The following is a 16,714-nucleotide window of genomic DNA, read 5'->3' as shown; positions in this document are numbered from 1 at the left end:
ACTGACGACTGAGAATGGGTCGCCTGTCTTAGATCAAAAGCCAAGTCTGCCGCCCATTGTACAGCCACTCGAATCGGCGGCAACATCTCCCCATGTCTTCGTCTATTTCGCTGCATCCAGAGCGCGTTCCTGCCAATGATGATCGTTGTCTGATCTCGCTCCGAGCCCGCCCTTCCTTCTACCAGAACCTGCGCCCAAGTCTCCTGATGCAGGGTTGGAAGCTTGACGCCAGTGGCAATTTTCGTTTGCTCCCAGAACGCCTTGGCAATCGAACATTCCAACAAGACGTGTCTGATTGACTCTGTCTCTGCACCACACATCTCGCAATTCGCAATTGGTTCCACATGCTTACGGTGTAGAATTTGACGAGTCGGAAGAAACTCATGGACCACACGCCACCAGAATACCCTGATTTTTGGCAGCACCTTCAACTTCCATATTTTCCTCCATACTGAATTTTCTGAGACACTTGCCGCAGGCACCACATCATCCCTGATGCGTGCCATGTCTAGTAATCTGTAAGCAGACGTGACAAAGTAAACACCATGCCTCTCCGGTTCCCATGCCCAGACATCTCCATATTGGATCCGCGCCGGGGTACGCAAGATAGCAGCAGCATCTACCGGTATGAAGGACTGCTTGATAAAATCTTCATTCCACTGTCCATTTTCTGACAACAGCTCGGCCACCATTGACACCGGTTGTCCCTCCTCTGGCGTGAGAGGTCGACCCCCAAAATGATTCGGGAGCCACCGATCTCGCCAGATATGTGTCGAGGTTCCATTGCCAACTCTTTTGATCAGCCCTTGCGACAAAACCTGCCGGCCTGCAAGGATGGCTTAGTTCTTCTAAAGAACAGCAAGAGATTTACCGAACCATTTTAGGTGAAGAAAGAGTACTTGAAAAAAAAGAAGAAGTCACCTAACAAAAACAGAGGTAAAAGAAAAAGAAAACATAAAAATGGGGCTGTTGCCACCCCAACGAGTGAAGGACAAACTATTTAGTAAAAAAAATCCACACGTTTCGGAAAGGAAGAGAGTAAATACTAAATAGTATCACAGGGCGAAAATGTTTATGACATCCATCAATTAACGGATGAATAATCTAGTGAGTGAAAACTAGGTACCAAGAATATAACATCAAGGAATAATATGATCAGGTTCCCTGGTCTGTCGAAAATACTCTTTTCGTTTTAAATTATAAGTTACTTTTAGTTTTTTAGAAACGTAGTAAAATCTGTGTCTAAATATAGCGTGTATCATACATAGAAAAACCAGAATGACTTGTAGTTTAAAACGAATGGAGTATGACACAAATACAAATGAATGACTCAAACACTCTTAGAAGATCCTAGATAAATTAGTTATCATGACTCCCGCTGTCAGTATAGAACCTACCACCAACGCTCTCATGCTCACCAATGAACATGTCACTACTTGGATGAGTAACCGCAGCTATTTGATTCAGACAGCCTATGCAACAGCCATATGGACAAAACCCAATTGTGCAGGTGCAGCACTGGTAAACATGGAGCTCGTTCTCAAGATTGGCATCCATTTCCACAGAAAAGAACAGCTCATCATCGGTTGGGGAATAAGCAGTAAAGCTACGGTGCACTTCTCGGTGATCTCTCCACGCTGGAACTCTGGATATCTCTTGTTGATGCGCAGAGCCATTTGGACACTCTTCTCTGCCGCTCTGTAAACCGCCAGCTGTGCCCTTTGGACACTCTTCTCTGCCGCTTTGTAAACCGCCAGTTGTGTGACCTAATCGCACCACTGCCGGGAGAGGAATCGGAGCCCGGGTGGGATTGGGAGACTGATTTGCCTAGCAGGCATATTATTCTGATGATAGCTTTGCTGGTATTGATATAATAAGATTCTCAGGCTGATTAGCATACAGTACGTGATAGTGGAAGAAACCATGAGAAAAAGTGAAAAACCAAAGGAAAAGATTAAAAAACAGCAAAAGATTAACAAACCATGGATGCATTGTAAGTTGGAGCAAAATCCCAAGAGGTGGTTCGATACATGACTAACAACACAATATTTCGCTGACAGATACTTTGACATGTCTATTAGGTACTACAGGTAGGAAAAAACAGACACTGGAACAGAATCTGGCCGCCAGCTTCATGAACTTGAAATGCTCTATTTCTTCTTGTCAGTGTGCGTACCAGCCGATCTGCAGATACCAACAGAAAATTCAGTTAATACTGATAGTTATGCAGCATAAAGGAGGATCTCTTCTATTAAGCCAACATGAAGATGCTAATACGAACAATGCTATGAAACAATTCAAACATATTATTAAGTGCCAACATAGAATCCATTTCTATAAGATACGATGGTCCAATGATAGTGTCCACTAAATAGACAAAAATATACAACTGACCAGATAGTAGAAAAACAAGACATGTATATATAAGCAGATCAGACAAGATTAGGATACCATAACACAATGCGCACAATCAATAAGCACTAGTCATCTATACACAAACTCATTACCAGGTAATGCAAATGGCAGGATCAATATGCAGAACTTAAATTGATGTGCATTAATGTAATAACAATCGTTGGAGTAAGAGTAAATCAAAATTATGCAACAAATTAGAGTAAGAGTAAATCAAAATTATGCAACAAATTAGCAGAAGCAACTGACTAGACACATGCAAAAGCATCTGCAGGAAAAAAAAAAAGACAGGCCACCAAGCAGTATTCTAGTTTTATCACAACAAAGTTTCACATTTACACACCTCATCTTCCTGAGGACACCCGCCATCTCCTCTCTCTTCTTCTTTGCCCTCTTGTGAGTTCCAAGCTTTCTCTTGGCGACCTTCAGAGCACGCTTGTCCTTCCCAACCTTCAGAAGCTCAGTGATACGCTTCTCATACGGAGCAAACCCAGCAACCTCTCTGATCAGGCCCCTGACCATGGACACCCTCTTCGTTGCTTTCTGCATACCACATGAACTTAGAATAGAGGACACAGTAAATCTATCACATAGGAACACACACTACTTGTACTAGCCATTTACAAGTGCAGACACTAAATCATAGGCTTTTACAAGTTAAATAAATGAAAGCAAATATCTCAGTATTTGGTAGGGCACATGGCAGCAAATTCAATATATGAGAAACAACAGGCAAACTTCACATTCACAAAAAAACTTTAGAAACAAATTTCTACTAAAACATGTCTTACACTATCGTCAGCAATCAAACCTTCCATCTGCATAAAGTAAAGTAGAGCTCCTCAACTAGTATTGCAGATCCATCAAACTGTGTTTTGTCGAATTGGAAAAATGAACAAGGACAAGATTAAAAACACAACTAATCCTCAGATTCTTGCATACGAGTAGCAAGCATGATCCTAGTCACACACATCCTAGACAACCCTATAACGCGAAAGTTACAGAGCACAAACTATCAACTAGTAAGATCTTCTCTGCATCCTAAACCCACAACATCCACACCTAATCACAACAACACTACCACCAGCGAGATCAACATGATGACCCTAAAAAAGTTGAAAGTTCGCTTACCCCCTTGCGGTGGGACGGGCGCGGAGGCAGCTCGCGCTTGGTGACGACATGGCCCTTGTTGATGCCCACGAAGAGGCCCGACTTCGGCTGCGGCGGCGCCATGAGGACCAACCCTTTCCTGTGCGCGCACACAAACAAGCGGAGATGAGCGCGTACACAAGGAGAGAGAGAGGCTAGGTTTCAGATCGGCGGCGGCGGCGGCGGCGCGGGGAGGGGGAGGTTTTTTTTTTTTTCTTTTGATTGCGGGAGGGGGAGGCTTACCTTACCTGTAGAAGTGAACCGGCTGCTAAAGATGGGAAACCCTAGCAGAGTGGAGCCATTATATAGGCGACGCGGAGGTGGCTTCGCGGCCGGAGGATACTGGGCTGGGCTGAGATTGTTTCATTCTCCTTTCCGGGCCTTTTCTGTTATCTGGCCCAGGTTTTCTTAAGAGGATTGTGATTAGTAAGTAAATTGGGCTCTTGTGGGTCGTTATGGGTTCGTTCGTTAGAATTTTTTGACTTTGCAGTATGGGGCTGACCGGCTGAGCTGGGCTATCTCTGCAGTTGTAAACTTTGTTGCACTACTTCAGCACTCACAATATTTCAGCGTAAGCATCATCGTAGGCCAAATTTTATATGAAAATATTGTGAGAGAAAAACACTGTTCGTTCAAAATTCTGTTTGTTTAGTCGTCATTCTACAGTTTAACGTCTGCCAGGTTCATAGTAACTTCACAGGTTTCGTAAGCCACCTTTACAACTGACATGTGAACACCCGGGCCTTGCCTTCTCAATGATGTGTGGGATAGCTTATTTGGATTGCGGTGGGCAGCCGGCGCCGGCAGGGGTGGCCACCGATATGTATTCATATTCATATTTACCCCTATATTTTTACCCCTATATTTTTACCCCTATATTTACCGTGTAATTCTCGGCCAGAAACCGCGTCCACGTCACCCGAATTTCTTCTCGCCGTTTGATCCCGCATTGGATGGTCCAGATCGCTTGAATAGGATTTTACCGGAAGCAGCTCCTCCTGATTCTCTTTACCTTTCTCGACTTCTTCTCAGCTTCTTTCTACCTTCCCTGGCTTCTACTCCGAATTCGGTCAGCCAAATATATTAGCCAGATTCTGCTTCAGCTTCCACACACTTCTCCTCTCCCCCTCCTCTCTCTCTCCTCTTTCCTCTCTCTCCCTCCCTCTCTCGACGCAAGAAAAAAGCATGCGGTCGGAGCGGCGGCGCCCTCAGCACGCGGCACAGCGCCGCGCGTGCCCCCGCCGGTGGCCGTCCCTGCCATGGATCCGCGCGGCTGGGCCCTGCCGGTGGCCGCCGCCGCAGCTTACCCGGCGCTGCCTCCTCCAGACGTTCCACGTGCGGTACATGAAACCCTTCCTCCTCCTCATCCTCTTCTTCCTCCTCCTCCTCACGTCGCGTCCTGTCGGCCGGAACCACGTCGCCTCCTCACCGCGCGAGGGGCTCACTTGACGCGACGACGCGCGTGGGCTACGGCGCGCCACCGTGTCCATGCCTCGACGGGTGGTTGCCGTCAGCAACTCCTCCGCACGAGCAGGCCATGCCAGTGACCGCCAGCGTCGCTGCCCCACGGCGCTGCCTTCTCTCGCCATCCCGCGCCTGCTGTTGTGCTCCACGAAACCCTAGCGCTCAGGCCGGGCAGGGTGGCGGCGCCAGCAGGTCCGTGCCAGGCGCCTCACTGTGAAGCGTCACGTCGGTGGTCGTCGCCGCCGACGACTGTAACACCCTCGGTGTTACGCCCTAAATAAATTACCAAATCATGTTATGAGCATCATGTTTATGTGATAATGTATGTGATGGAATGTGTAGATAATATTTTTATAACTTAAGATGATCAATAAAAATGTTAAATGAGAAGCTATTACACAACTCATGTATATAAAGTAGGGTTTAAAACTAATTTTTATTGAACAAAAATACTATAGAACATATATGTGGCACTTAAATAAAGTTTGGAGTATGAACTTTGTAGATGACAATGAAATACTTGCTGTGGAAAAATAACATTGTCAGCTAACATATCTAAAAGCTTAAAAATGGAACTTAAAATCAAATTCAGCTCAAGGACTTAGAAGAATTTAAGTATATATATACAGCAAGACAATGCCATGTTTGGCAATTTATTTTATGAAATCGAGTTAAGAGATGGTGTCGTGTTTTAGCTCGGGCTGGTAGCCTGATATGCTCTCTTGAGTATGGTGAAGATGGTTTAGGCTCAAGAGCAACCATTTAGTTGTTATATGTGCTTTAAATTTCGTGTGCGACACGTTCTTGGGTTGGTTGACTGGGTGGACGCGGTCACCACGTCCCAGGGACGTGACGTCGCCTCACTAGCTAGCCCCGCGCGCGGCTGGCCGAGGCCGCCTCCGGTTGGACCGTGGCCTAGCTATGGCCTGACGCTACGAGCCGCTGCGATGCCGCCCAATCCGTCACCACGACGTCGTTGTCGTCGCCGCCGCCGCTGCCACCGTGCTAAGCTGCGGGGGCACCGTGTAACACCCCTAGTGTTACGAGCTCATTTAGCCCCGTGATTTAGGCCTAAGAAAAATTTCCAAAACGAGTTTCTCGGATTTTTATTTAAAACGTACTTGATGTGATAAGTGAATCCGGTATGGCTTAGTTTCGTGAACTCAAATCAACGCCCAAGTTAAATTACTCAGTGCGTATAGATATTTAGGATTGTCGAATGATGATTCTAGCGAATTGTTTGTTCTGTTAGATTAAACATGAAAAGCAACTTTTATAAATAAAATAAAATCCATTAATAAATAGAATGATATATATATAGTCACGTGTTTATTTTGAAAAGCACGCTCAGTTGAAAAGCCTTGGTTTAGTTATTGACTAGCGAGCGAACGGATCCACAGCGATGACAGGACATCTCCCTACCCTGCTCCGTCGCTGGTCGTCGGTAGTGTGTTCCCCTTGTTCGAAATCAATCAACTTCGGTTTATTAGCGTCACGCCGCGTCGTCGAGTTCCGTCGTCGTACCACTGCCTCTGTTGTCCCGTCGAACTAATAACCTTACCGTGCTGCCTCTGCTGCCTCTGCCGCCTGCCTCGGTCTTGTCTGTCTCTGCGTTGTGTGTCCTTGCCTGCCTCTGCGTGTTTGTTTCTCTGCTTGGTACTGCTGCTGCTGTACTAGACGTGTAGTTAGCCACGCGAGCTTGCTTCCTTGTTGGCCCCGCTCTTGTCCTTCTCTCTCTTGCGTCACATCCGAAAATTTAAGGCGAGTGCCATACCTTGCTGCATCATCGTGTGTACAGGCAACAACATACCCCTTTTCTTTCCCTGGCCTGCCACCACACTAGACGCAGCCCCACGTCCTTTGCTCGTCCTTGCTTGTCTTAACTGCTCTACCACTGGCCGACGTACCCTACTCGTACCTCATGGTTCCAATTCAATGCATCACGCAAGTCCTTCTCTGTTCGCACTGGGCCATGTGCTTGTCACCGCTGTCGGCCGGACCGCTCGGTATTAGCCTGGCGAGCTCAGTCAATCCTCCTTGTTTTTTTCTCTCGTGCCTGCTTTCCTGTCTCCGAGCGCCCTCCCTGCTAGCTAGCTCTCTTAGTCTCTCTCAGCTTGCATCTTGCGCCGGTGCTTCCTGCTCCCTGCTGCTACGCCGCTGCCCGGCTATCGCTCAAGCAGGCATGCCTGAGTCCGTGTGCGGCTCTGCCTCGCCACGCTCACCCTAGCTGTACCCTGCCTAGACCAGCAGTGTGCTAGTAGAGACCAACCGACAGGAGCAAGCCTCGCTCGCTCGCTTGTGATGGCGTCCATCCTCGTGTGGGTGGCGATGCTCCTGGACGTCATCACCTTCGGCCTGGGCGTGGCCGCCGAGCAGCGTCGGAGCTAGGCCACCATCACCCTAGATGCCGCCAAGGAGTACGACTACCGCGTCTACGACTCCAACATCGCCACGGGCTACGACATTGGCACACTGCTCCTCCTCACCGCCGCGTAGGTCGTGCTCATGGTCGCCAGCCGCTGCTTCAGCTGCGTCCACGAGTTCGAGCCAGGAGGCTCCCGCGCCTGCACCCTCATCCTCTTCATGTTCACATGGTTCGCTGGAGATGCGTTGGAGCACTGGGAGCCGCCGATGCCGCCGAGCCATCCGTTGTCTCGTCGGGACACGCCACGCCACGCACGTGACCCACGGCACTAGTCCCTCCCTGCACTAGGCGCTCTACCATCTCCAAGCTACCTACGAGCCACCCCTTCGGCCGACGCACTGCCTCCCGTGCGCCCATGCTCGCATTGCCGTGCGCCGCCGATGTCGCCGTGGGGCTCTGCCTTCAGCACTTGGTCCTCCCGGTGCCGAAGGGCTGCCCTCGCTAGCCGTCGTGCCACGCCTCCTATTCGCTGTCGTCTTGTTGAGCCAACCGCCGTCGAGCCAGCACCTCCACCAGCGCCGTCGTTGCCACCTCCGTCGCGCCTTCCCAGCCCCACCGCGCCATTGTCCGCCGTCGCCGACCGACGCCTCTATGCCGTGATCTGCTTTTGTGGATGAAGTGAAGGGTATGAATCCAAGCCAAAATTTTGTACAGGGTTCTTATCGCAAAATACGTGACCCACGTGAATAGTGCCGATGTACTGCGGGATGATTTGTTAGAAGCTCAGGGGCCTCTTCGCAAATATGCCATCACCCGACCGCATGGGCCGGATTGCTGGGCTATGGCCTGCCTCTCGCTTGGGCCGTCCGGGCGTTGCTGCTTGCCGTCTGGACCGCCGGTTGGTAGCGCATGTGGGCCGTCCGCCTGCCGCCTGGGCCACACGCCCGCTTGGGGCTGCTGGGCCGCCACGCCCTTACTGCGTCGCTGGGCCACGCCTAGTTGGTAGGCCGCATGCACAGCTGCTGGCCTAGTTTGTTGCAGCCGGCCCTCTTTCATTTTTGAGGTATTTCCTAATTGAATGCTGAAGCAGAGTTGTAAAATCAATATATGATGGTATAGGAATTCAAAAATTATGAAACCAATTTTGTTAGTCTCCTAAAATCATGATCTACCTGTTAGTGTATTTTGTTCATATGATTTGATAATATTCTTGGAAGCCATATAATTAATTTAAGGTACTTAATATTGTAAAAAGATAACTTGTAGGAATTGTTGTGATAAATTGGTAATAGTGTTGGATCTGAAATTTTTACAGTAGGCTCCTAGCAATATTAGGTACTCACTGTAATTTTTGTAGCTCCCGAATAATTAGTTTGCTAAATAGATAATGATGCCCTATTTTGAATAATGATTAAATTGATAGAATGAAACAAAGAAACAACTTGAATTTATATAACTAAAATAATTGTTGGGAAATAACGTCTTATTCGACAACATGGATACGTAGACCAGCGTTAAAGCTATCTCATTAGCTTGTGAGGCATGATCGGATTTCTAAACATTTCGGCTATCGTTGATTATTTACATCTATGCATTTGCATCAATGCATATCATATAGGTACGATGATGGGTCAACGGATCAATTGAATGATGATTGGGAATCCGAAGATGGTGTAATGATATTCTCTCCAGGAGATGATGCAATGGGCTTTTTCTATTTGGATGATGTGGATGATTTGAAGATGCAGATACTAACTTTTTAATATATATCTTACCCAGACAAGCCCCGGTGCATAACCCCTATTTTTCTGCAGTTTAAATTATATTTGTGCATTATGTTTTAAGGAGTTGAATAAAACCCACTTGCATATATATCTTTATCCTATGAGTCTTACTAGTATGATAGGATCATGTAGATTGCTATGCTACAGGACTCCGGTAGAAGTCGAGTGATTGCCTGTCGCTCACGAGATATAGGAAATATGTTAGTATATCATTATCACTTGGAAAATATAAATGGTGGAAAGGAAAAATGGTGACCGGGCAGGGATATGGTTTGGGTATTGGTGGGTGTAAGAGGTTGTGTCGCCATGGACGCGGGGCATGGCTTGGTTACACTGCTTTCCCTGTCCGTGTCGGTTAAGGATCGGTCATTGCATAAGACTCTAGGCAAGTCACAGACTTATTATCCCAAGCACATACCTGGGTATGGGCGCTTGGAAGACCTGTTGCTCTCTTGTCGTGGGTTCTAGCTCTTTCCGGACCGACTGTCAGGGTTTCTTTTTGGTGGAGGAGGTCCTTGCACCGCACTGAGTCCAGGACTTAGGGGCGGGGGCTTGGAGTTCTAGTTTGGACGGGGACCTAGGACCCCAGGATAGGAGGGTGATGGGTTGGTCTTGCTTGTGTCTTGGGTACAAGCGGGGCGTATGTTTTCGGGGTACCTAGCTAGGGGCATTGATTCATAAATCGCTGGGCGATCCGGTACGACTTGTCTATGGTTTAGTATCGTAGTAAGAACTGAAAGATGAAAGATGGTAGATGGAAAAAGGAAATCTGGTTGCTTACCACCCGCTTGAAAGTAGCATATGTGCTTACATAGATTGGTTAGTTAATGAACTAATGCGTCTATTAATAAAAATCGAATATAAGGACGCACGCTTAGTAATGCTTCCTGCAGATATAATGAACCCACAAGCCAGATAGCCTTGTATATCCTTGGAGTCTTTTCTTTCCTCTTGTCGGGTAAGTCTTGCTGAGTATAATTGAGTACTCAGGGTTTTATTCCCCCTATTACAGGTGACAGGTGGATGCTAAAGCTGACCCTTGTGTGTAGATACCTCCTGGTAGGCTCAGCGAGGATTCCTTTACGCTACGATCGTAGTTGTTATTTATAACTCTCACCAAATACTTTTATTAATGAAAGTTTTATAATATGTTGTCCTAGTTTATTTATCAATGCTTCATCATGTCATGATTAGATAATTATTTCCGTTGTAATTCTGATCACATGTTTATATTTGCTATTAAATTAAATTGTTCATAACTCTGATAATATGATTACATTTCGTTGTTATAATAATAAATATTATACTATGATGTTGTATTAAAGTGATGTAAGAAATGGTTAAGGATGTTGTAAGCTTTATTCTCTCATTTGTGATCCTGATGGCAAAGAGGTGGATTTTTGGGTTCTCCCTGGGGTGTGCCCGATGAAACCGAGTAATTTAGTGTTCTCCCTTGAGTGCTTAGTGTCTAATGGAAGACAAGCACTCCCAGGAGGCATTAGATTAGGTGGTTCTGCCACAGGTGGTATCAGAGAGCAAATAAGGAAATAAGGCTTCAAAAACCTTTTCTAAACTAAAATTTGACAACAAATTCCTTTCATAAAGTTAGGATGTCTTTATACGAAGTTATATAAGTAGCCCTATTACTATGGTTATGTATCCAAGATAGATGGCACTTTACTGACTTAGGTAGGCTTAATCAAGTTTTCTGCAGGTACACTGACTCGAGCATAGTCCGATAGTGTCGACTAGTTATAGGGAGAGAACGATGTGCCAAAAATCTAAGAACGGTTGCCCTATATGTTGGCACCAGTGGAAGGACGTGCATCCATGCATATCCTGCTTATGCATTGTTGTACTCGTATTACTTATAGATACACCATCCATAGGTGCCACGCGTGTCGTATTGTGCACGACTGGCTCGTTTCTGTTTCAGAGTTAGGTCTGCACTATGGCTTCGTGCTCCGCGTTCGCCCATGGTTCACACCGGTCATGACCAATGTCTCCCCGTACCCCTTTTCCATGCTCTTGTCAAACCCTTGCCCTACAGTCGTACTAGTTAGTAATGGCATTACACGTTGCTCGGCTCGAACGCGTGGAATTTGGTCGATTCGTCGTAGTGATCCTGCATAGGAACCCCAGTGGACCGTGTTCGGACCACTGAACGCTTCGCCGTTATAAGTAGAGCCTGGCTTAGCCATTGGTATCACCACTCGGTGCACTTTAGCTCGCTTAGCTCTTCCTTTGAGCTAGCTTTTCGCTCATCCTTCCTCATCACCACCGCTAGAGATGGTAGGAGCCTGGATTAGCAGTTACTGCCTAAATGTTGAGGGCTTTCCTAGAATCCTGCATGCCACCCTACAAAAGCTCAAAGTCAAAGATTGTCCCAAATATGAGGGCCGTGAGTATGAGGAGCGTGGCACCGAACGGTGTGAGGTTACTGTCTACATCAGGAAGAGTGAGCAGTTCCCTGACCTCATTGAAGCCTGGAGTGTGACCGGCAAGCCTTGGAACTAAGGATCTACCTCCGACGAGCCGAGGAAGCTGAGATCTTCAACCAGATGCTCCAGGTGCAGCTCGTTGAAGTGCATGCCAGTGCTGCAGCTGCTGAGAGCCGGGAGACTGCCATGTCAAAAGCTCTGAAGGAGGCTAAAGATCGGCATGTCCATCAGTTGTGTGAGGCCTATCTTGTCACCAGGACCAAGCGAAGGACGCTGGCTACGGAAAGGCAGGATGCCCCGATCTTGGAAGGGATCCCTATCCACCTGCTAGAAAGAAGAAGAACTGGTGTTGCAGCACCGCCAGCACCTCCATCGTCGGAAGTGTCAGAAGAAGAGCCTTTGATTCCTCTCACTCAGCCATTGCCACGAGAAGATGTAGATTAGTTGCCTTGGGATATTGTACCCGTAGTAGTAGTGTTTTTCGTTGCTGTCCTCCAGTATTGTACTCTTGCCGTTGATTTCATCTGTAGTTGTTGAGATCGTCCGACCGTAGGTGAATGCTGTGTCGTGAATGGGAGCCTGAATGCCTACACGTTGTACCATATAAGACCATTGGAATGTGCATTTTGTTTATTTCGCTGTGTTTATTGCATTCATCTACCTTAAGTTTCGTTAGATGTGCTTAAAGTTTTCAAGGGTGATGTTAGGTGGATTACAAGAGAAGTTACCATTCAGATATCAGCAAACCAGTTGTGATTGGAGAACATGGGACACTGTATCAACTAATTGTTGATGTCCTAGTAGAACACTTGAATCTCTTTAAAAACAAATCCGTCGCTGGATTTGAATTCCTTGTCCCTTGTTGTTAAGGGAACCCTTGTTGTTTGAATTTTCCCTTACAATACTCCTCTTATTCTGTGGTCTATGACCCCACTGCCTTCATGGCATGTAAGTTGATAATAGTTGCCTGGTTAATAGCTTATGGTGCCACGACGAAACCGATGGCTCCCTGTGGAACAGCTGCCACATGGTGACGTAGCTCGGCATGTGCTGGTATCGAGGTTGTTAACCAAGTATCTTTACCAAGTTACACCACCATACCACTTTTGCTACAAATAAATTCCTTGGAAATGTTTAGGTGTTCAAACGGGAAATCCACAACAGGTTGATGACATAGTGTTCTCTCTAAGTAAATGAAGAGGAGGTGGTTTTGGAGGAAGAAAGTATGACATAGTCTCAGTCTACATGAAAGATGGATGTGGTCGAGTAAAGGAAAGAAAAAGAAGAGTAGTAAGGAAAGTTATCCTCGAGTAGTCGGGAGTGATTATAAAAGCCTGAGTGGATGTCATGTCCCAAGCCTTGTGTTTAGTTGACTGCGCTACGCATGCTGGGTCATTTCACTATGTGCCTTGCGAACGCTATCTGTATCGGGTCCTTAGCTCCCTATTCTCGCGTGGCCATGGCATAGTTCTGCACTCGTCGTCTTTGTGCACTATGCGTTTCTCCTTTTCCCAACATCCGGTCGGCTCTCAACTCTCACGCCTCATCCCCGTACTAGACCCCCTTCCCCTTTCTCTTTTCTCTTGGAAACATGGTCACCCGCACGCCTGCCTCATCGAGCGGACCCCCTCTCCTCTCATCTCCCTTATCTTCTGCCCGCTCGCGCAGGAAGCACACTATGTCCGACCTTATCTCCACAGCATGACCCGTCTATGTACCCTATCCATGTCACCTCCACTTCTAGTGTGTTGCGCTCCACCTCCATTCGCCACTATAAAATGCCCTTGGTCCTTGCTCTTCTTCTCCATCCCTATTTCACTTGCATTCAGAGCTGAGTTACGAAATCTAGTTGCCATTGTAAAGCTTTGTTCGTCAGTCTGAGGTGATGGTGTAATCTGAGAAGAAGAAAGGATCTGGTTTCCAAAGAAGTTCAAGTTTCCTTGGTTAGTTTGGTCTTAGGGTTCACAATGTTTGAGTTCTGGGAGTCCTGTTTCTGGATCTGTTGGTGCTACGCCATGTTTTGGATAATCATTATCTTGTTGTTTCTCCATTGTCCTCGTCTATCTTCAATTTTGGATTAAGTCTTGGTTGTACCAGGTTGCTCTTAACCATGTATCCCTAGATCCCCGTGTGGTTTAGTATTTGAAGTCGTGTAATATTCATGTAATCCCTGATCTACAGAATTTAATCGCGTTTCCCCTCTTCTGGTTCTAGCTTCGAATCTCGGGACGAGATTCTTTTTAAGGGGGGTTGGTTGTAAGAACTGAAAGATGAAAGATGGTAGATGGAAAAAGGAAATCTGGTTGCTTACCACCTGCTTGAAAGTAGCACAGGTGCTTACATAGAATGGTTTGTTAATGAACCAATGCATCTATGAATAAAAATCAAATATAAGGACGCACGCTTAGTAATGCTTCATGTAGATGCAATGAACCCACAAGCCAGATAGCCTTGCATATCCTTGGAGTCTTTTCTTTCCTCTTATCGGGTAAGTCTTGCTGAGTACAATTGTGTACTCAGGGTTTTATTCCCCCTATTGCAGGTGACAGGTGGATGCTAGAGCTGACTCTTGTGTGTGGATACCTTCTGGGGGGCTCAGCGAGGATTTCTTTATGCTGCGATCATAGTTGTTATTTATAACTCTCACCAAATGCTTTTATAAATGAAAGTTTTATAATCTATTATCCTAGTTTATTTATCAATGCTTCATCATGTCATGATTAGATAATTATTTCTGCTGTAATTCTGATCACATGTTTATATTCCGCTGTTAAATTAAATTGTTCATAACTCTGATAATATGATTACATTCTGCTGTTATAATAATAAATATTATACTCTGATGATGTATTAAAGTGATGTAAGAAATGGTTAAGGATGTTGTAGGCTTTATTCTCTCATTTGTGATCCTGATGGTAAAAAGGTGGATTTTTGGGTTCTCCCCTGGGGTGTGCCTGACGGAACCGAGTAATTTAGTGTTCTTCCCTAAGTGCTTAGTGTCTAATAGAAGACAAGCACTCCTAGGAGGCATCTGATTAGGCGGTTCTGCCACACGCCGCCACTACTGTCCTTAGTCATTGCCGTGCGAGGTTGTTGTCCCCATGGCACCGTGCTGTGCTGCTGCTCATCTTGCCATTGCGCGCAAGCGGGCTATCCCGCCGCACCGCCCACCCGCCCTGTGCCGCGACATAGTTGCTGCCGGTGTCGTCACGTCACCGTCACATCCACGCCTCCCTCTACACCCCTGCATCATTGCTGGCCCTGTTCGATGCGGCCGCTGCCGCACGCACATGGTGGAGCTTGCCATCGCCTTGCCATTTATGGTATTGCGATCGCGCGGGCCATGCCTAGTTGTGGACGCACACGCTTGTCCACAGCGCCTACAAATGGGCCTCCATGATCATGCCGACCACGTCTCGTCAAGGCGAGGCCGAACCGAGCCCACCTGCCACGCCCTGTCTCTCTCTTTCTCTCTTTCTCCATCGAGCCGCACCATCAAACTACCCAACGAGTGATCATATCCATTCAATTCAGTGCATCCACGGTTTCAACATCACGTCCTCTCGCTGCCTGACTCCACCCAGACTTGAACCGCGCAAGGTCAATCTCCAATTTGGAGTTTTCCCCGCCGTCGTTCCATTAAGGCCATGGTCGAGGGTAGCCCTCCTATCGCCCATCCCGAACCAATTCACCTACACCACTAGCATCGCCTTGACTCCCTCTTCACCCTACGCTCCTTAGCCGAACCTCTACTGCCTCCCCGTCGTCGCTAACACGACCATGCCGCCATGGTGGGCCGCCATAGGGGCTCGACCGCACGTGGCCAGCCCTTCTCCATCACCCTCTTCTCCAACCGTCACCTCGGCTAGGTCCACGGTAGTTTACTGATGCTCACTCGCTAGCCGGTTAGGTCCTTAGGTGCCATGGTTCACCGGAGCAGTCGCTCCACCATCGCGGATTGTGATCGAACTGCCCAAATTATAGAAGATTAAGTACGGCTGTCCCCGTTTAATATGTTAACGTGCGCATACTTTCACTTATATAAACCCGGTAGTCCACCGAGTGTCACGAAGGACCTCGGTAAATCAACATCCAAACCAAGATCGCATGATTAAACAAATACACATCACATACACAGAGTTGCAGTGGAAATAATATTACAAATAGGTTCACAAATAATAGTACAAGTTTGGGTTTCAAAACCGGTTAAGGGAAACAACATAGATTTCAAATGATTACATTAATATAAGTTCCAAATGCATTGCTAGCACAAGTGACATTCTCTGACAAAAGCATATAGATGAGAAATAAATATAGTCACCGAGCCCACCGGTGGTTAGCCACCATCTTTAGCTGGCCGAGAACTTCACATGCAACATGGTGGGATAAACTCTAAGTACTCGAATGTACTCAGCTAGACTTACCCGTCATAAACCAAAAATAAAGTGACACCAAGGATCATGCAAGGCTTTATAAGTGGAGCTAGCTTGATAACATTTTGCATAAAAAGCCACTAATTCAGCTATACATTTTATAATTCGGTCATCAAGTTAATTATAGCTATTCATTTCTAGATTAGCAACTAACATGTGCCAAAACATGTGGTATGTTATTTAGTAGCATAACAATAGTAACCATAGCCGGTGTAATAATTCCATGTCCATCGTAACCATCATTCATAATTTAGATACTACGATGTTGGGGCTAGTCAAGTTTCTCACTGTCCGGGAGAGACGGTGATTCGAATCGATTTCAACCAGCTGGGAATTTATTCCTAACACAAATCTAGGTCTACCAGCCATGGTAGCCTTAGGTCACCTTTGGTACAACTTAGGTCCACATTTCATGGGTTCGATTAGCGCCACACAATCAGGGACGACCAGCTGCCAGGACGTTCAGGCTTGGCCTGCCCTTGGGCTCATGTCTGGCTCCCATCACATCCATACTACCATCCAGAGTGCGCACTCTTACAGAACAGGGTCCGCCCTGAGTTGAGCTACTCGGCTTTGTGGTCGGAATGAGTTATCCAACCAGCTAAGTGAGAGACATGCGTTCAATCTTGACAAAAGTGCCAACAATGGTATGATCTTTAATCGGCA

At 46.8% G+C, this 16,714-nt stretch overlaps 1 protein-coding gene across 2 annotated transcripts; it reads right to left on the bottom strand.

Moving 5' to 3' along the window:
* Positions 1 to 1,972: 1,972 nt before the first annotated feature.
* On the bottom strand, positions 1,973 to 3,837 carry LOC136517554 (large ribosomal subunit protein eL36x-like). Of its 2 annotated transcripts, none has more exons than XM_066511149.1 (4): positions 3,810 to 3,837; positions 3,544 to 3,661; positions 2,756 to 2,955; positions 1,973 to 2,184 (listed from the first exon to the last, which is right to left on the bottom strand). In XM_066511149.1, the coding sequence occupies exons 2-4, from the start codon at positions 3,643 to 3,645 to the stop codon at positions 2,151 to 2,153; spliced, it is 336 nt and encodes a 111-aa protein (XP_066367246.1). In that variant the 5' UTR covers positions 3,646 to 3,661; positions 3,810 to 3,837; the 3' UTR covers positions 1,973 to 2,150. The 2 variants fall into 2 exon arrangements, with proteins under 2 accessions (XP_066367246.1, XP_066367245.1); XM_066511148.1 differs by having other exon boundaries at positions 3,805 to 3,834.
* Positions 3,838 to 16,714: the final 12,877 nt, after the last annotated feature.

The sequence above is a fragment of the Miscanthus floridulus genome, chromosome 17 (assembly GCF_019320115.1).
Source record: "Miscanthus floridulus cultivar M001 chromosome 17, ASM1932011v1, whole genome shotgun sequence".
Taxonomy (NCBI): Eukaryota; Viridiplantae; Streptophyta; class Magnoliopsida; order Poales; family Poaceae; genus Miscanthus; species Miscanthus floridulus.
The sequence above is the reverse complement of the archived record's forward strand: the minus strand, read 5'-3'. Positions and strand labels throughout refer to the sequence as shown.